This window comes from Dermochelys coriacea, chromosome 10, assembly GCF_009764565.3.
Source record: "Dermochelys coriacea isolate rDerCor1 chromosome 10, rDerCor1.pri.v4, whole genome shotgun sequence".
NCBI lineage: Eukaryota > Metazoa > Chordata > Testudines > Dermochelyidae > Dermochelys > Dermochelys coriacea.
The window spans coordinates 70853998-70873824 of NC_050077.1; the positions used below are offsets into that span (position 1 = coordinate 70853998).

The window sequence follows — 19827 nt, forward strand, 5'->3', positions numbered from 1 at the left end:
ACTGAAGCTTGGTGCATGGGAGAGGGAACCCACTGCAGCCCAAATACATGAGAAACCAGGAGGTCCTTTTAGAAGTGAACAAGTCCGAGAGGGTTACCTTTGTCTAACTGAACAAAGCGGATGAAGAGGCATCATTATCCAGCCTACCCTGGGCCCAAAGCCTCCCTGAAGTCAGCTGAGTTACCCAAGCAGGGAATCTGGGCCTGTCCCCTCTTCATATTTCTACACATTTGGAAGAGGTTCCAAAGTCCTTTTTTAGTGGATTGATTTCAGGTTCCAAAGGTTACCACAAAGAGCCTTCACCTGAGATCCCCAGGTACAAGCTGGCCCTGGGGCAGAGTGTATTTACCTTGGTGATCTCTCTTTGTTCAGTTGCAGTTAGATTGCCTCCTGTGGGGAATGTTACTGTCTTGCCTTTGGCAATGAACATCATTAAAGACTGCCTCTGTTCCAAGTCTATAGGTGTATCACAGAGGCATTGTGCACCAAGGCTGGGATGTTTGGTAATTACTAACTTGGTGCCTGCACTGTAATGCTCCACAGAGAGAGGGAAGGGCTGCATCCACAGTTCACTCTCTCTATGTTTGCATCAGGGTAATTTACAAATTCTAACCACATTTTAATTTAAAAAAAGAAACAAACACGACAGAGCAGCTGTGCATTGCTCATCCTCGCTGACTGACACACAGCGGCCCAGCCAAGGCCTCAGGATGGGATAGCGGTGGAGTGGGGGTGCTGTAGGTGAGGTGCATTGGTAGAGCTGTGCATGTGGGAACCTGTGCTGGACCAGCAAGGGGTATGCAGGTCGGGGTGAAGGAGCAGCAGAGCTGTGTGGGGCGGGCTGCCCAGCACCTCTATGCACTCTGCTAGTTCTGTTCCCTGGCGCCAGCTCCTCATGCTTTCCTGACCAAATTCGCTCACAAATTCTAACAGCTAATGCATCTGTGAGCCCAAGGGCAGGGCTTGGGAGCAACCTGGCGATTGCCTTTATCCCTGAGCACCTGGGTGGGAGTAGGGATGAGCCAGAGCGTGGAGGACACAAACATACCCAGGGCCCTGCCCTCTCTCCATCCCTCCCACCCAGCCCCCTTAGCCTCCATTCAGTGATCGCTGTCATGGAGCCATGTCTCTCTGCATTAGAGGACACAGAGGGAGTTTTTGCAGGAGCGGGGAGTGGCACTCTGCCCACTTCCTCTGCCCCCCACTCCCCTTTCCACACTGCCGAACACTAATGAGCAAGGCCCAGTTACACAATAAGAAGCTTTTATACTTCACTAATCGGCCCAAGATCGCACTGGCTTCCCCCTCTCTCTGCCCCCCTCCCCCGCCAGCCAAGAGGCCACTTGCTCCCTCCCTCCCACTCCTCATCTGCCTTTTGTATTTTTTAATGGGGTCTCTTGCCTGTTTTGAGCAGACTTAATTAAAAAGCCGCTGTGAGTGATGCCTTGTGACGGCCTAATCCCAACCCGGTGACTCTACAAAGCTTTCGCCTGGGTTTCCCCCGCTCCACTCCGGCCCTGCTCACTCCCTCGCTGTCTGTGTCAGGTCTCCTCTCCACTGCCCCCCAACTGCACACGCTGACCCCTCCAGGACGGTTTGGCTTCTCGCAGCCCGGTAAGTATTCGGGACTCTGCGGCTCAGGCTCGTAGTAACAGAGATGTTAAACCAGGCCCCCTACCTGCTCCTGGGGGCCAACCCAGGATTGGTCCCTAGAGCCAGTTCTCCAGGGCTTAGTCCAGTTGTAGTTTGAAATGCCCTGAGCAAGATGCTCCCCTTCCTTCCCTTCCCAGCCTGATAGACAACGGGCAGGGGGGGAAGCACTGTAAGGGACTAAGTGTCTTTGATCTAAACAGCTCTAGAGAGACTGGCTTCACTGACAGGAGAAACTGGGGGTCCTACAGGATGGAGAGCCCCATGCAGTGCTGCTGCCAACCTGCCAGTCTCCCTCCTGCAGCAGAAGCTGCTCAGAGGAGCTTGGCGGAGACCTTCGTGTTTGCAGCTCATCCTCCCTGTTGTGTGTTGACAAACAGCCGCTTTTAGTGGCTGCCCATCTGGGCTGCTCATTAGTGCTTGAGTTACCTGCAGCTGCTCCTGGGAGCTTTGGGAACAGGGCATTTGGGTTCTCAGGAGGGAAGGTCTGTTTGTCCATTCAGAACTCTCCTTGCTGGTTCTTCCCAACCCATTTGATAGCCTCAGTAACACCACCTCTGGTCCCGCTGTGGAAATGGATCTCACTTTACAAAAAAGGACTTGAATGGCAAGTCAAGCAGAAACATCAACCCACCTCCGGGAGGGAACAGGGAGCTGGGCAACAAGCATGATGAAAGGAGTCCTACTGTCTGTGGGTGGAAGTTGATCAAGGAGAATTATTTTCTGTCTGGTGCATTCAAACAGGATCCTTCACAGCTAGGATTTGGGCAATAAGGGGGAACAGATGCATCTGCCTGTCAGAGAATTGAGGAACCTCTACCTGAAAGAGTGAATCATGCATGGAAGAGATGCTATGTTTTTTTGCTGTCCAGTGGTTTGAGGTCCAAGAACAGAGCTGAGTGAAGGGCTCTGGATGGGTATAGCAGGAAGTTCAGCAGTTCAGGATCCAGGTGCATTGGCAGCACTGGGTAGGGTACTCCAGGACTGAAATACCTGCTTGTCAATGGGGGATGAAATGATTCCTAGATAAAAGGGGCAAGTTCTTCTCCCACTTATACTTGTGCAGCCCCAGCAAAGTCAAGAAGTAGGTCCATAATTTGGAAAGCACTCTGGGTCCTTTGGGATTAAGAGCTTGATAGAAATAGAATGTATTGTTGCTCTTCATAAAACTTCAGGCAGGTCTGGGGAGCTGCTATCACAACAAAAGCATGAACTCAAGATACTGCCTCAGATTACAATAGGGGGTTCTGTGCATTCCTCTTCATGTTCCTGCAAAGACTCTTGCGGACCAGCTGTAACCCTTGAATTAGAGAACGGGGAGCCATGGAGTCAAGTAGAGAATTAGAAGTGGGAAGGCACCTTTCTTGGAATTGTCCAACCCTACTAGGCAACGCTGGCAGCACAAGACATTAGACTGGCCATCCTGGAAAGACTCTTCTAGCTTTATGGAGGCACTACAGAGCTGCGTGAAACCTCCACCGGAAACCTATCTCGGACTATCTGACTTTCTTCTTAGTGTATGCAAAATGTAGCTCAGGTGGCACGGTAACCAGGATTCATCACCAAATTTGGTCCGCTGGTTGTATCATTAGCTTCCCCAGCCCAGGCAGAGTACTGACGGGGAGCAAGACATGAACGCTGATCTATGCCCAACCTTCATCAGGTGCCTCTGGCTTAGAGTATTCCACAGCCAAAGTGACTCTCACCAGATCCTTTATGGACTGGTTGCCAGATGAAATTCTCAGCTGGCTCCGTGCACTGGTACCAGCTGTGCTGCATGGAATCCCTCCATCTGCTTCCTGACCACAATGGAACTAGGTGTTTCTGTCTTCCATGAAGGAAGAAGATAGAACCTAACTGACTGAGCTCAGGGGGTCTGTGGTGATGCCCACTGGGACCTCCTTATTGCTCAGAATACAGTTTGCCAAAACCCCAGATAGGAGCTGGGAGTCCTCAGCATCCCTGAAAAATCAGTCATCAGGAGTCAGAATAAAGACACCCAAATTGCAAGGCTACTTTGGCAAACGTTAATCTTAATATTTATAAAACCGCTTGAGCTCCATGGGCAGAAGGTGGCATTAATTATTATCTGAATTAAGTGAAGGGGAGAGGTGGGCATCTGATGGCGAATCCCATTTACATCCCATCTCCAGACAAATTCTCCACCCCTGCTCCTGACTCCTGTAGAGCTGGAGAGCAGGTAGGGTGTGTTCAGGCCAGGGCAAGCTTCCTGGCTGGTGTTGGGGCAGGGGAAAGCTTTAGAAATGCTTCCCCAGCTAGAGTTAATGTGGGATTCTTCCTTGTCTCTTTCAGTGTCCAGTGGACGATAAGGAAGCAGCATGTCTGCAATAGTGAGTACTTCCATTGTTCAGTTTTGCAGTGTCCCCTCCCCTGCACTAACAGGGAACTCGGGCCAAGAATGGGCCATTGCTCTCCATTCACTCACAGAGCTGGGGAAAGCCAGCTGGGCTGTAAACATTCCTTTTCCACAGTGCCAGGCCCAGGTGATGTGCACAACAACCTGACTTCCCAGTTTCTCAGCCAGCTAGGTGCGGGGATATAAGGTTGGCAGTCAGGTTGGATCAGCATTGATATTAATGGGCACACACACATAAACTGACTCTATTCTGAATGGTCAGCACAGTGATCTAGTGGCTTGCCATGCAGGTATTTACACAGTGTTCGCTGCACCAATCGTGAGCTCACACGCAATGGAAGCTATCGAAATATCTTAGTGCAGTAGAGTACAACATCTAGCAGGCGTGAAAAGTCCCACTGGCTTGCATCCTGCTGCAGTGACTGAATTGGATCCACTGTGTGAGAACATGCTGTCTGCCTAGGTGCCTTCCAGGCCCATTTCTTCTCCTACTTTATAGCCTACAGCTCAAGCCATCAGTAAGTTCAGTTCCTTAGAATCCTAGAATATCAGGGTTGGAAGGGACCTCAGGAGGTCATCTAGTCCAACCCCCTGCTCAAAGCAGGAACAATCCCCAACTAAATCATCCTAGCCAGGCCTTTGTCAAGCCTGACCTTAAAAACTTCAAAGGAAGGAGATTCCATCACCTCCCTAGGTAACGCATTCCAGTGCTTCACCACCCTCTTAGTGAAAAAGTTTTTCCTAATATCCAACTTAAACCTCCCCCACTGCAACTTGAGACCATTACTCCTTGTTCTGCTACCACTGAGAACATCCTCTTTGGAACCCCCTTTCAGGTAGTTAAAAGCAGCTATCAAATCCCCCCTCATTCTTCTCTTGCGCAGACTAAACAATCCCAGTTCCCTCAGCCTCTCCTCATAAGTCATGTGTTCCAGTCCCCTAATAATTCTTGTTGCCCTCTGCTGGACGTTTTCTAATTTTTCCACATCCTTCTTGTAGTGTGAAGCCCAAAACTAGACACAGTACTCCAGATGAGGCCTCACCAATGTCGAATAGAGGGGAACGATCACGTCCCTCAATCTGCTGGCAATGCCCCTACTTATACAGCCCAAAATGCCATTGGCCTTCTTGGCAACAAGGGCACACTGTTGACTCATATCCAGCTTCTCGTCCACTGTAACCCCTAGGTCCTTTTCTGCAGAACTGCTGCCTAGCCATTCGGTCCCTAGTCTGTAGCGGTGCATGGGATTCTTCCGTCCTAAGTGCAGGACTCTGTCCTTGTTGAACCTCATCAGATTTCTTTTGGCCCAATCCTCTAATTTGTCTAGGGCCCTCTGTATCCTATCCCTACCCTCCAGCGTATCTACCTCTTCTCCCAGTTTAGTGTCATCTGCAAACTTGCTGAGGGTGCAATCCACGCCATCCTCCAGATCATTCATGAAGATATTGAACAAATCCGGCCCAAGGACCGACCCTTGGGGCACTCCACTTGATACCGGCTGCCAACCTAGACATGGAGCTATTGATCACTACCCGTTGAGCCCGACAATCTAGCCAGCTTTCTATCCACCTTATAATCCGTTCATCCAGCCCATATTTCTTTAACTTGCTGGCAAGAATACTGTGGGAGACCGTGTCAAAAGCTTTGCTGAAGTCAAGGAACAACATCCACTGCTTTCCCCTCATCCACAGAGCCAGTTATCTCATCATAGAAGGCAATTAGATTAGTCAGGCATGACTTGCCCTTGGTGAATCCATGCTGATTGTTCCCGATCACTTTCCTCTCCTCTAAGTGCTTCAGAATTGATTCCTGGAGGACCTGCTCCATGATTTTTCCAGGGACTGAGGTGAGGCTGACTGGCCTGTAGTTCCCAGGATCCTCCTTCTTCCCTTTTTTAAAGATGGGCACTACATTAATCTTTTTCCAGTCATCCGGGACCTCCCCCGATCGCCATGAGTTTTCAAAGATAATGGCCAATGGCTCTGCAATCACATCTGCCAACTCCTTTAGCACTCTCGGATGCAGCGCATCTGGCCCCCTGGACTTGTGCTTGTCCAGCTTTTTTAAAATAGCCCCTAACCACTTCTTTCTCCACAGAGGGCTGGTCACCTCCTCCCCATGCTGTGCTGCCCAGTGCAGTAGTCTGGGAGCTGACCTTGTTCATGAAGACAGAGGCAAAAAAAGCACTGAGTACATTAGCTTTTTCCACATCCTACGTCACTAGGCTGCCTCTCTCATTTAGTAAGGGGCCCACACTTTCCTTGACTTTCTTCTTGTTGCTAACATACCTGAAGAAACCCTTCTTGTTACTCTTATCTCTTGCTAGCTGCAACTCCAAGTGTGATTTGGCCTTCCTGATTTCACTCCTGCATGCCTGAACAATATTTTTATATTCCTCCCTGGTCATTTGTCCAATCTTCCAATTCTTGTAAGCTTCTTTTTTGTGTTTAAGATCAGCAAGGATTTCACTGTTAAGCCAAGCTGGTCATCTGCCATATTTACTATTCTTTCTACACATCGGGATGGTTTGTCCCTGTAACATCAATAAGGATTCTTTAAAATACAGCCAGCTCTCCTGGACTCCTTTCCCCCTCATGTTATTCTACCAGGGGATCCTGCCCATCAGTTCCCTGAGGGAGTCAAAGTCTGCTTTTCTGAAGTCCAGGGTCCATATTCTGCTGCTCTCCTTTTTCCCTTAGGTCAGGATCCTGAACTCGACCATCTCGTGGTCACTACCTACCAGGTTCCCATCCACTTTTGCTTCCCGTACTAATTCTTCCCAGTTTGTGAGCAACAGGTCAAGAAGAGCTCTGCCCCTAGTTGGTTCCTCCAGCACTTGCACCAGGAAATTGTCCCCTACACTTTCCAAAAACTTCCTGGATTGTCTGTGCACTGCTGTATTGCTCTCCCAGTAGATATCAGGGTGATTGAAGTCTCCCATGAGAACCAGGGCCTGCGATCTAGTAACTTCCGTTAGTTGCCAGAAGAAAGCCTCGTCCACCTCATCCCCCTGGTCCAGTGGTCTATAGCAGACTCCCACCACAACATCACCCACGTTGCTCACGCTTCTGAACTTAATCCAGAGACTCAGGTTTTTTCTGCAGTTTCATACCAGAGCTCTGAGCAGTCATACTGCTCTCTTACATACAAAGCAACTTCCCCACCTTTTCTGCCCTGCCTGTCCTTCCTGAACAGTTTATATCCATCCATGACAGTACTCCAGTCATGTGAGTTATCCCACCAAGTCTCCATTATTCCAATCACATCATAATTCCTTGACTGTGCCAGGACTTCCAGTTCTCCCTGCTTGTTTCCCAGGCTTCTTGTATTTGTGTATAGGCACTTGAGATAACTTGCTGTTTGTCCTGCTTTCTTAGTATGAGGCAGGAGCCCTCCCCTCTCGCGCTTCCTCCCGGTATCCCACTTCCCCACTTACCACAGGGCTTTGGTCTCCTTCCCCTGATGAACTTAGTTTAAAGCCCTCCTAACTAGGTTAGCCAGCCTGCTTGCGAAAATGCTCTTCCCTCTCTTCGTTAGGTGGAGCCTGTCTCTGCCTCGCACTCCTCCTTCTTGAGACACCATCCCATGGTCAAAGAATCCAAAGCCTTCTCTATAACATCACCTGCGTAGCCATTCATTGACTTCCATGATTCGACGGTCTCTACCTAGGCCTTTTCCTTCCACGGGGAGGATGGACAAGAACACCATTTGTGCCTCAAACTCCTTTATCCTTCTTCCCAGAGCCACGTAGTCTGCAGTGATCTGCTCAAGGTCATTCCTGGCAGTATCATTGGTGCCCACGTGGAGAAGCAGGAAGGGGTAGCGATCCAAAGGCTTGATGAGTCTCGGCAGTCTCTCCGTCACATCGTGAATCCTAGCTCCTGGCAATCAGCAGACTTCTCGGTTTTCCTGGTCAGGGCGGCAGATAGATGACTCAGTCCCCCTGAGCAGAGAGTCCCTAACCACCACCACCCGCTTCCTTCTCTTGGGAGCAGTGATCGTGGAACCCCCATCCCTAGGACAGCGCATCTCATGCCTTCCAATCGGCGGAGTCTCCTTCTGTTCCCTTCCCTCAGATGTATCATCTAGTCCACTCTCCGCATTAGTACCTGTGGAGAGAACATGAAAACGGTTGCTTACCTGTATCTGCGTTGCTGGTACATGGACACTCCCCTTTCTTCTTCTGGAGGTCACACACTGCCAAATTCCTTCCCTCATTTCCCTCCAACCCTAATCACTTCTCCCATCCTCTGCCTTCCTCTCCCCCACACTTCCTGGGTGTCACCAGCACCTTCTGTTTCCCGAGCTAACAGTCAGACCCCCACCCCCATTCTCCATAGAGCTGGAAGAGGACAGAAGGGGACACTTTTGAGTGGCAGCACTACCAAGTCTCTCATAGCTGGCCATGTGTGTTCTCTGAGCAGCTCCTGTGGCTCACGGTGAGACAACAAGGACCACGTTTCCTCAGGGTTTCCTCAAAGGCACCCACAAAATCGCACCATGCTATTTGCCTGGGTGATTGCATGTGTTAATGGGGGATTTGTGTGCACAGAGTAAAGGCATTTGCCAATCTCATGAGCTTGAAGGCTTCTTTCAAATATAAACTAGATTTATTCTGTCAGCCCACGATAAGTGCAGGAGCCAAAACACAATGGCAGAGGGAACCTTCTCCCTGTCCAACCCTGACACAGGTCTCATTGCAACCTTTTTCCCCATATAAACCAGAACCGAGCTCTGACACTTCTTACAGTCTGAGGGAACCGTCCCCCTGCTGACCCCAACACAGATCCCATTACCTCCCCCATCCCGAGGGAGCCTTCCCCTTGCTAACCCCAACACGGGCCCCATTACCCCCCTAGCCCGAGGGAGCCCTTCCCTTGCTGACCCCAACACGGACCCCATTACCTCCCCCAGCCCGAGGGAGCCCTCCCCTTGCTGACCCCAACACGGACCCCATTACTCCCCTAGCCCGAGGGAGCCCTCCCCTTGCTGACCCCAACACGGACCCCATTACCCCCCCAGCCCGAGGGAGCCCCCCCTTGCTGACCCCAACACGGACCCCATTACCCCCCCCAGCCCGAGGGAGCTCCCCCCCTCGCGACTTCCATGGCGACCCTGTTACCTTTGCTGGATAAGTCAGCGCAGGGAGCTGGCATCTCAGGCGTTGCCATGGGCACAGTAGGCATCTCTGCTCTCAGGGCTCACTGCATGAACAGCCCCAGCCTGGGCCTGGCGAGCCTGGCAATGTCTTCTCATCGAGCTGTGGTTTTGGTCCCAGACTGGAACGTTCCGGATCGTCTCCGAGGAGGAGCAAGCTCTTCGCACCAAACTCGAGCGACTCACCACTAAGGACCATGGCCCCATCTTCGGAAAGTGTGACAAGGTCCCCCTGCACACCATTCAGAAGGTGAGAGCCACAGCATGGGAGAGGGGGCAGGAAAGCCAGGCCCACGGGGAGGTCACGTACCAGGGGGTGGGGAGCAAGCGAGGGGGCAGGAGGTACCAAGGAGATGGGAACAGGACGGATTCTCCTTTGAACCATCTGAGGCTGAGCCTCTGCCCCTGCTCATCGTCCCCTGCTACCTATCAACGTTCCCACCCCCACATTGCTCCCATTACTCAGACAAGACCCTAGTCATTCCCCACCTCCACGAGGCTGCTGACCCTGCTGGCCACTAGATGCCACTGAGCACCCAGCCGGGGCAGAGTGCCTTTCTCTGGCTGGCCGAGCTGTATACAATATATTTGCATGGCTGCCTCTTCCTCTGGGGTTTGTACCCCACCCATCTGCCACTTGGCTGCCTGCTAATGAGGCTCCTCAGGCTCCTTGCTGGGAGCCCCCACTGGTTAGCAGCGCACAGGGAGAGATGGTTGTCTGGGGAGCGGCTTTAACCCCATCCCTGCCAGGGGATACATGCAACCCCTTTGCGGTGGTTCTGGGGGAGTGTGAACAGGCTGCCCCCCACAAACGAACCCATCGGATAGTGAGAGAGGAGGGGACAAGTGTATGGGGGAGGCAGGTGGCTAAGTCTCAGCCACAAGGAGGCAGAGGGGAGGTGTGACAGAGGAAGGGGATAAGGCTTAGTTGTGGGGTGTAGGATGTGTCCCCTAAAGCAGAGTGAGGAAGGGGATTAATCTGCTCTGATCTCAGAGGAAATCTCTCCAACGGATCCTTTGTCTGAGGGAGCAGGTCTGGAAGCTTCCTCACAGGAGCCTCATTTAAGGATGAGAGACAGACACCAAGCCCTTACAGTGACACTGGCACAGCTGCCCTCCTCCATAATCTGGGTCTCGAGGAGTGATGTGGCCAACAGCTCACAGGCCAGCTCACAGAGAACAGGCCAGGCGATGACATGGAATCTGCCAAGCAAGGCAGAGACACTGTCCCAAATCCTCCACCCCAGAGCAGCCAAGGTCTGTAGGACTGGAGAGCAACACTGCTCTAACCAGCACGGGGTCACACAGGCAAATGGGGAGCAGATGTCTTTGCGCCCCTCGAGGGGATCTGTCAATATTGAAGAAAGGCGAGTAGTGAGAGCGGGGGGTGGGAGTGTGTGTGTACAAGGCAGACTGGAGGGGAATCTGCAGAGCAGGGTGGAGTCCCAAGACTGGGACAGCAGAGATGTGGGGCTGCGACGGTGCTTTAAGGCACGACTGAGGTGCCATTGAAACCCGTTTGGCTAGATTAGGTTAATCAGAAGGGCATTCAAAGAGCAGCGAGGGGAGGGTCTGCACAGCCCGACTCTGCTCTGCCTAGCTGCGGCCAGTTATCCATTTCATGAGCAGTATCTTAACCCCTCACTAATGTCAAACCTAAAACCGCCTCTTGGTGCTCAGGCATCTGAAGCTATCTCCTCTTGCAGCTGCTACTAATGCAGGTGATGAGTCAGTCCCTCATGGGAGGCTTGGAGGCCAGGGCACTGACAGAGCCCCTGGGCCTAGGGTGACTGCACAGGCTGGCAGGCCTTGTCTCTCCTGCAGTTGAAGCAGGAGAGTCTGGGTGCCAGTAAAGCAGCAGTAAATGGCACATGAAGTCTTCAGCTGGAGCCTGCGCTACGGGGGCAGGAAACCCTGTGTTCTGGCTGTGCAGTCATGGGTCCAGGAGCCTCGCTCCCTCTAAGTAGTGCTACTGCTGCATCAGGCACCTGTCTCCTTCCACCCTGCCCTAGGCAAAGGACGAGCTGAATGAGACAGAGGAGAAGCGGGAGTCGGCCGTGAAGGAGCTCCGGGAGCTGGTGCGTGAGAGAGGCAGTGGGGGCGAGGAGGTGTGCAAGGCAGTGGTGGAGAAGGTGAAAGGAAAGGATGACTCCTTCTTCCTTCGCTTCATCCGCGCCCGCAAGTTCGACGTCAACAGAGCTTATGACCTACTGAAAGGTGGAGCACTCCCTTCCTCTCCACTAACCTTCCCTAGTCTTCAAGCTGGGGGCAAGGGCACCCCCCGCTCCTGTGGGCAGATCCATATCCCCCTTGCATCAACAGTAGCCCATGTCCCACCCCAGGCCTGATGTCAAGTAAGACATAGGGCTCCATGCAGCATCCATCCCCACCGTCTTACACCCTGCGGAGTGGGGCTGATGTCCCCATTTGCCCCAGTGTATCCTGCTGCTGCCAGGGTCCAGGTGTAAGAATGATGTAAGGGGAGAAGATAAGAGGTGGGCAAAAGGACTGGAGGTTGTGGGGCAACAGATGATGCCAGAGGGGCAGGTGGGGCCAGTGTGGGGCAGGCAGGAGCAGTGAGGTGCTCAGCTCCTCTGGGAGCTCTTGCCCTAGGATTCCAACAGGCAGTGACAACTGAAGCACCTTTGTGTGCTGACCTGCCGAGGCAGGTTGGGGTGGAGGGAAGGGGGAGATGGAAAGGTGGCCCCAGACTGAGGTGGCCACAAAGGCATTGGCTCTGACTCCAGGCTCCTTTGTTTCTGTGTCTGGGATAACGAGGCCGTAATTAGTGGCAGTGGATTGGAAGATAAGCAGAAGCCACTGGCAAGGGAGGCATTTTGTCCATTGGCATTTTCCCAGGGCAAGTTTCCTCATTTCATGCCTGACAGCCTTTAATGGCTACAGGATGCCAAGAAAGTGGGGCTGGGGGCGGGGCTGGCTATGGGAGAGTGCAGCGAGTCACTCAGCAGAGGAGGAATGAAACAACATACACCATCAAAATCACTGATCAGGCTCCCAAGACTGAGGAGGGACATGGGGGGGTCAGCTGGGGCTCTCGAGATGAGGAGGGGTAATATGCAGTCAGGGAAGGACAACTGTGGCTCCCAGCTGGGGAGAGCTGTGATGTGCCAGGCTGGAGCAGGTTTTTAGCTGTGCTGGTCTCAAACCAGGTACCTTCAAGATCCTTGGGTACCAAGCAGGAAAGAAGGGTAATGTTCTGTGCTGGGTGGTACTTCTGAATCTCATCTGAGTGGAGTGTGGCACTGTCCTGACTGCAGCTAGTAGATTCCCCTTTGCCCTGTGGAGTACCATTCACTTGTGCAGCGAGTTTAGGGTGCACCAACCTCTTGTGGCTGACATGAAGCAGGCCTGACTGGAGCTCTGGGCGTGGGCCTTTGTGCAGTCCAAAACCACACCTTATTCTGCATTGGGAACACACAAGATCCAGGAGCAGCTAGAACCAGACTCCTTGGCCCTTCACTCACCGCAGCGCAAGCTCCTTGGGGGCAGGGCTCGGTCCCAGCGCTGACATCGGAAGGGAATTTGTTCTCATCCCAGACCTTGGCATACGCTCTCTCTCTTGCTAACTCCAGGCTATGTAAACTTCCGCCAGCAGTACCCAGAGCTCTTTGATAACCTGACGCCTGAGGCCGTGCGCAGCACCATCGAGGCTGGCTACCCCGGCATCCTGGCCAGCAGGGACAAATACGGCCGAGTGGTGATGCTCTTCAACATTGAGAACTGGGATTACGAAGAGATCACTTTTGACGAGGTCAGCTCAGCTGTGCTGCTCAGACATGTCAGAGCTCCACTCCCCATGCACTCCTAGGGGTGTCCGATCCCAGGCTCCTCTTTCCCTCAATATTAGAGCAGGGGGTCTCACCTCTCCCATTCTGGGGATCAAGGTCTAAGCAAAGCTATTTCCCCCAAGCTTGATGTTACTAAGTAATATCTCTGCTTGCATGGCTAGAGCATGTTCCAGCCCAAGGAAACCCTGAACACACTCCACAGGCCATAAGAAGCGGGTGTCACAGTACGAACAACACTTAGAATTCAGATAGCACGTTTCATCAGCAGAGCTCGGAGTACTTTACAAAGCAAGGTCACTATTGCTATTCCATTATACAGAGAGGGGAAGGGACCTGCCCAAACACACTCAGCAGGTGAGACGAGTCTGCACTGTGCAACTTACACATTCTCTTGACCCATCTTGATTCATATGGTACCCGATTGTATTTATGGGAATCACTCATGTAGCACTGAAATGCACCAGCCTCTAGTGTGGAATAGGGCAGCTGTTTAACAGCACACAGCAACACCACATAATGTGGATAAGAAGTGAGGAAGAAGCCAGGAGAATTTAGGCAGGCAGAATATCATTGGCAGAGCTGGAACTTGAACAGGATGCTGGGGATAACACTCCGATTCTGGGGAAATATGCTAGGGGATCCATAATGGCTGGACCTGGCCAGGCCCTTGCACTTGCACGTTAATGACCTCTGTCTCTCTTCCTCCGGCTCAGATTCTTCGCGCATATTGCGTTATTTTAGAGAAGCTGCTGGAGAACGAAGAGACCCAGATCAACGGACTCTGCATCATTGAGAACTTCAAGGGCTTCACCATGCAGCAGGCGTCTGGCATCAAACCCTCCGAACTCAAGAAGATGGTGGATATGCTGCAGGTGAAGCTATCCCTCTGCTACCCCCATGTAGGCAACAAGAGGGGGATACAGGCTTAGGTTGCCCATAGGAGATGGGACTCAAAGCAGTGGCAAACGAACCCTGTGGAATCTGCAGGGCCATGAGGCATTCACCTGGCCCAGGGAGGGGATAAGTCAAGGATAGCAGCACTAAGGTATTTTAGGTATAGAAAATTCCTTTATGTAGACAGGCACTACTGTACTAGTAAGATCCATACTGGAGCTCTCATCATTCAGTACTGGCTCCCTGTAGAGACTACACTGGGCAGCCAAGACTTGCTGGCTGATGCAAACATCCTTGCTGAAAGCAGCACCTTGCAGAGAGAGGCTGAAGCCAGAAATGGTACCCTAGTCATGGGTTCATTAGAAGTTCATAATTCCTGTGAAGATGCAGCTCCACCTAGCAGACGTGGCATTCCCTGAGCTGCTCTTTGCCCTGCTTGGCAGTGCAAGTGTGGTTGGCATCATTCTGCAAGACCATCTTCTCATGCCCTCAGCCCCACCAAAAAGTTACTTCTGAAAGTGAAGTCACCATCCCCTACCGTGTTCGCTGGCTGATGTCATGTCACATGCACAAGGTTCATCCCCACCATTCTTCCCATTGAGACACTAGTTGGGCCAGACTAAAATTCACACCCAGAATTTGGCTGATCCTGTGCTCTTGGAATAAGACCAAAGAGAGAGGGCTCCGGCAGCTCCTGCCATGAGAACTAGACTGTAGAGAGGTATTTTTCCTGTGGACCTTGAGATGTTACTGCTGCCTAGCAATGCCTCAGCACACAACTGGCTTTGCACAGTGGCAGAACAGTGCACAGTCCTCAGTAGTAGGGTAACACAAAAGGGCCCTCAAGATGGTTGCGAGAAGTGGGGTTTTAACAGGGAATGGGGTGATGGGAAAAGAAGGAGAAGAGGAAAGAAATAGCCCATCTCTGGTGACTTTTTCCACCCATGCCACGGCTGCCTTGCCCCACCTGCATATTGCTTTCTTGGTATGCCCACGCCGCCCATGTAACACTCTTTGTATGGGTTTGGGATCTGTAGGACTCCTTCCCAGCTCGATTCAAGGCTATTCACTTCATCCACCAGCCTTGGTATTTCACCACCACCTACAACGTGGTCAAACCTTTCCTGAAGAGCAAACTCCTGGAGAGGGTGAGTGTGGGGGAAAGGCAAGCATGAACTGTCCCTGCAGAGGCAGAGAGGGGTGGGGCCAGGGAACACAAAGGCTCTGACCCAAATAAGGACAAAGCAAAGAAAACCCAAGGGATAAAGTGCTTCTCTGCCTAATGGCTTCTTTGCTCCTGGGTGGACTCTGCTAATGCCAGTCTGCCAGACAATGAGAGAAACACAGTCAGTGGCTAAATGGATAAACATGCTCAAACCTGGTTTATCGACCTCCCATTGAGCTGTAGTGTTTCCCGTAGTCAGGGTTTTACTGAGCTCTTCCCAGCAATGCCAGGGTGTAGGAGCTGGCAGGTATGCACAGACAGAGCCCTGTAGGAAAATGGGTTGAACAAGGAGGGATGTATGAAGTGGTGGGGGCACCTGCTTACTGCATTTAGCTCACCATGCCCAGGGGGATGACTGCTAAGATCACCCCCACTGCTGTTTCATTTGGGGACCAGCTGGGAAGATAAACTTGCAGTGCCCCTCAAGGAAGAGCTGTTTGGGCAGCTCACGGTTAGTCTGCTGAGGGCCTCTGCCAGCCATCCAACTGGCATCATCTGGCTTCCTCAGGACTGAGGCATGCTGTCTAGGAGGATGTGCTCCCCTTTGTGTGTCTGAAAGCCCCTGTGCATGTGGCTATGCTCAGCTCTGTGTCCCTCCTTCCCATCTCACTCCAGGTCTTTGTGCATGGGGAGGAGCTGGATTCCTTCTACCAGGAGATCGATGCTGACATCTTGCCAGCAGATTTTGGTGGTAACCTGCCCAAATATGATGGCAAAACCATTGCTGAGAAGCTTTTCGGGCCCCAGATCGAGGCTGAAGACACAGCTCTATAAAGCAGATCCCCTCCCTGCTTCCCTATACAATAGGACTAGAGGTGGCCCTTTAACCACCCCCTTACTGTAGCATTGATCGCATGACCGCTTATGATGATAAACTCTGGGTGCGTACCTCCACACATGCTCTTTACCCATCCAAACTCCCACAAGGCAGCAGGGCCTGCTGCCCCGAGTCTTGGGAAGGATCTTCTCTCTCTCATAAATGGCCTGTTCCATAGTACGCCCTGAAACTGCTAAGAGAGGACAGAGCAGCAACTGAATGGGGAAGAGAGGGTCAGGCTGCTCGGAAGAGGCAATCAGAACTACCACTGCTTAACCCCTCCCCTCACCTGAACACTGGACCACGGCTGCTCCCCTGCTAGCCTCCAGCCTGGGTAGTGTAGTAGTTGCAAAGTGCCTTTCCTTGTGCTTGCTGGCCTGGCTTGTGAGGGTGAGAGGCAGTGGAAAAGCAGATCTCTAAGGCCAGTATTTGCCCATCCAAAGCAATGTACCTGGAGGCCTCGCTAGTGACAGGTGACTACAGCTGAGGAAGGGGAGCAGTGTGGCAGGAAAGCAGTAGGACAGCCCCCAGTAGTGGAGAGAGCGCGCCGAGCATCACGTACAACTGTGTGGATGACACAGCCAGAGTCCATCATCGCAGGAGAGCCCCAAGAAGTGCTGTTTGAAATATGTACACAGAGAAATAAAGTACTCAACAGCTGGGATGCTTTGGGTCCCTTTGCATTGGAGGGGCAGGGACTGCACATAAATGAGCCAAGGAGTGTCATTGTCGGCCAGGAAGAGGCTAGATACACTGGTGTTTCTAAGGGTTGATGAAAGGTTGTGGCCAGAAGGAGAGGATGCAGATAGCATTCCACCTTCCTCCAATGATGCCAGGGGACCTGGTGCAGCAGGAGGGACACAGGATGCATTAGGAACAGCTAGTGGAACGTCCTTGATGCTAACACCCCCACCAGTGGTGCTGACAGCGCTTCTCACTGGAGAGGCCAAGGCTGGAATGTGCCATGGAGCCCGAGCTCCCTATTCTCCCTTCCCCAGCAGACTACTAAGAGTCTTAATCATGGGCCCTTTAACTTCATTGGCCTCCAGGCAACAGGCATAAGGGGAACCCAAAGAGACTCATGGCTTGGAGAAAAGCTAGTTTCTCTCCGTCCAAAGGCTTCATAGTCACCCTGTACCAGTTAAGCTGCAGCTATAGCCCAATCCCTCTCTCCTTCCCTCCTCCCATTCTCAGCTCTCCAGCTACACACCAGTACCCTTAATTTGTAGGGGCCCATCTGAAATGGTTGGAGATGGAGGATGCTGACAAGGGGTCCATTCATCAGGGCACTGGCTCAGACTCAAACCAAACAGGATGTCTGCTCTGAAGCTGCAGGGAGGATGGGGCCTGTCTGAACAGAGAGGGCTGGGGCTACATCAGTCTTCCCCAGCAACAGTACCCATTCTGCCGGCATAGCTGTGCACGCAAGCTCCAGACCTGCCCCAGGATCAGCATCAGGCAGTGATGGGGCAGTGGTCAACTATAGTTCTGTATTACTTTACTGATACCCGGTTTGCACTACAGGATCACGCCTGCTAGGGTTTAGTACAGCCCAAAACTCTGCTGGGGCAGCCAGGAGCAGGCAGGTAAGAAGCCACTACTTCCCTTTCAATTTGCGTCAGCCAGTTCATTGTGGGGACTGGTACCTGCAGCAATCTCAAGGATATTGTGCCACATGGTCATACAGCCAGCAACCTGTGGCAGAGCACAAGCTAGTCCAAGCCAGTGATGCTGCAACTTGGGCTCCTTGCAGGGGTGGGAAGGTGTTTCCCCACAAAGCAGGTACAGAACTCATAACATGCCTATCAGCAGAGGATTCAAGGGCCTGAAGGTAGCAAGTCTTTTGGCACTTAACTAGGATGCTACCCCCATTTTAAGGCCTCTCGACATGCTGGCATTTAGGGCTGTTCACATCTACTTTCAGCTGAATGACTAGATTACCTCGTAAGCCTCAGCGCAGCAAAGGAAAACAATCAGACATAGGCTGGGATTAAGCCAGTGCCTCGGCAGAGAAAGAACTGGCACTGGAATCAGACGGGTCAGTGCATTGCTCCCAGCGGAGCTCTGCCCAACGCAAGAAAGAATTTGAGCTGTAGCAGACGCTGTCAGCGAGAGCAATTGTTGACGAGTTTAGAGGTTCTCACTCAATAGAGGGCATGACACCCTCTTCTGGCCAGATACAATTCATTTTACACGGGGTCATCTAAATCCTAGTCGAGAGGCAGGCAATGAGGGCACTTCCCGACCCCTCCTGTCACTTACACGCCATGCAAGACATTTTGGAGACCTGCTGCACAGCCAGGAGCCTGTTGCAGGGGAAATGAAACAGGATCAACTAGCCACCATTGTCTGAGCGAAGGAAACACACAGGAAGGCATTTTGTGCCAACAAACGAAGGGGGCTCTGGCTGGTTTTGGCTGTGCTTTGCTATGCAGTAGGGTCAGCCAACAGGTGATTAACTCTTCAGAGGTGTCATTTCCCAAACATTCAGGCTACAGTAGCGATTAGGAGACTGGATTTATTTCCAGCTCCTACAGGTTAAGACACCTCTGCTTTCTCCCTCTCTTCACCACTTTCAGACAGGCCGATTTAAGAGCCAGCAGCCCAGTCATCTGGTCTGAGAGGAGCTACCGTAGTTTCAGGCTGAAGGAAAGGGGTTGATGTTCCAGCATTCACATTTTCGGACAGCGTAGAAGGCACCAGCCATGTAGGGAATCATTCACCACTCCTGCCTACTCTTTCCAAACCTGCACCAAAATCATCTCTCCACAAAGAAGCTCCCAGCCATCTTCTGATTGTGGGGGAAGGAGCAGGCAGGAGAACAAGGAAGGGGGATACAGAATAAACTGGGCAAAAGATGACCTAGCAAGATATATACTTTAACCAGAACTTGATACACAAAGGAGAACAGATACATGGTGTACTACCAGGGCAAGACTGCAGCATCCAGCAGCAGAACACTCCCAGCTAGAGCTTAAGATGTGTTGTTCCTTCCAGCCAGGACAGCTCTGGCCGATAGAGCACATAGAATTTCCCCTTATGGAGCATGTGGGGATTAACACAGGATTATTTAATGTTTTAGGCATAGCTTTTCATGGTGCAGAGGGAGCGGAGGGTACTTGGCCCTTGTGGAAAACCAGGCCCTATGAATTCTCAGCTTTCCAAGGAGACACTAGACTATACCGCCCTCCAAGCCCCCACTCCAGTGCTATGTCCTGGATAGATTTAGGTGTGGGCTGCTCAGGTTGCACAGGACAGACAAGTAGTGCAAGTATGTCCCTGGTAAGTGGGACAAGGCAACATGCCCTAGGGCAGGAGGGAGGACATTAAGTGGCTGAAGGTAGCTTAGGCCAGGTTATGCAAGTCATGGCGATGACCAGTGGGAGGAGACTGTAGTGAGAGAAGGGCATTGTACTGTATCAGAAGCAGGGACCTGGGAATGCCCAGTGGCTGAGTTTGCAGACTGGAAAAGGAGAAGCAGGACCATATAACCACAAGAATATGCTAAAGTATTGCCAACTCCAATCTCCAGAAGATGGACTGGGACAAGGATGCCTGGGCCAGTGTTCAGTTGCTAGACAATGTGGAGGGCACTTGCCCTGATTCCAAGGTGGGCACAGCCTAATCCAGGAGTCAGTCATGTGTGAGAAATTGGAATCTTTGGTATTAAACGGAGGCAGATAGCTTCTCTGTGGCATTTCTAGTGCTGCTGTGGATGGGTGGGGTACCAATGGCATTATCTACTGCCTGGAGTAATTTTAAGCAGAATGAGAGATTTGAGCAGCTGAGAGGGCAGGTGGGCTGGTGCCACATATGTACCTCAGCTGCCGCAGCGGAGGAAGATCTAAGCTGGGTAGCAATGCTCTTCTGAGGAGCATCAGACCCATTGGGAGAAGG

At 52.0% G+C, this 19827-nt stretch overlaps 2 protein-coding genes across 2 annotated transcripts in view; one reads left to right on the forward strand and one right to left on the reverse strand.

The window, feature by feature from the left end:
- Positions 1–19827, reverse strand: part of ABHD2 (abhydrolase domain containing 2, acylglycerol lipase) — an 88083-nt gene that overhangs the window by 7069 nt on the left and 61187 nt on the right. The window lies entirely within an intron of this gene.
- Positions 1378–16589, forward strand: RLBP1 (retinaldehyde binding protein 1). Its single transcript, XM_038419498.2, has 8 exons — positions 1378–1614; positions 3964–4001; positions 9307–9435; positions 11198–11402; positions 12779–12957; positions 13708–13866; positions 14926–15036; positions 15729–16589. Exons 2-8 carry the CDS (start codon positions 3990–3992, stop codon positions 15885–15887), a joined length of 954 nt encoding a protein of 317 aa, XP_038275426.1. The 5' UTR covers positions 1378–1614; positions 3964–3989; the 3' UTR covers positions 15888–16589.

Excerpts from the sequence above, each read along its gene's own strand:
- RLBP1 (XM_038419498.2), top strand. Across the intron at positions 11,403-12,778 it reads AGCTTATGACCTACTGAAAG|GCTATGTAAACTTCCGCCAG; the intron begins GTGGAGCACTCC and ends TGCTAACTCCAG. Across the intron at positions 13,867-14,925 it reads AGATGGTGGATATGCTGCAG|GACTCCTTCCCAGCTCGATT; the intron begins GTGAAGCTATCC and ends TGGGATCTGTAG.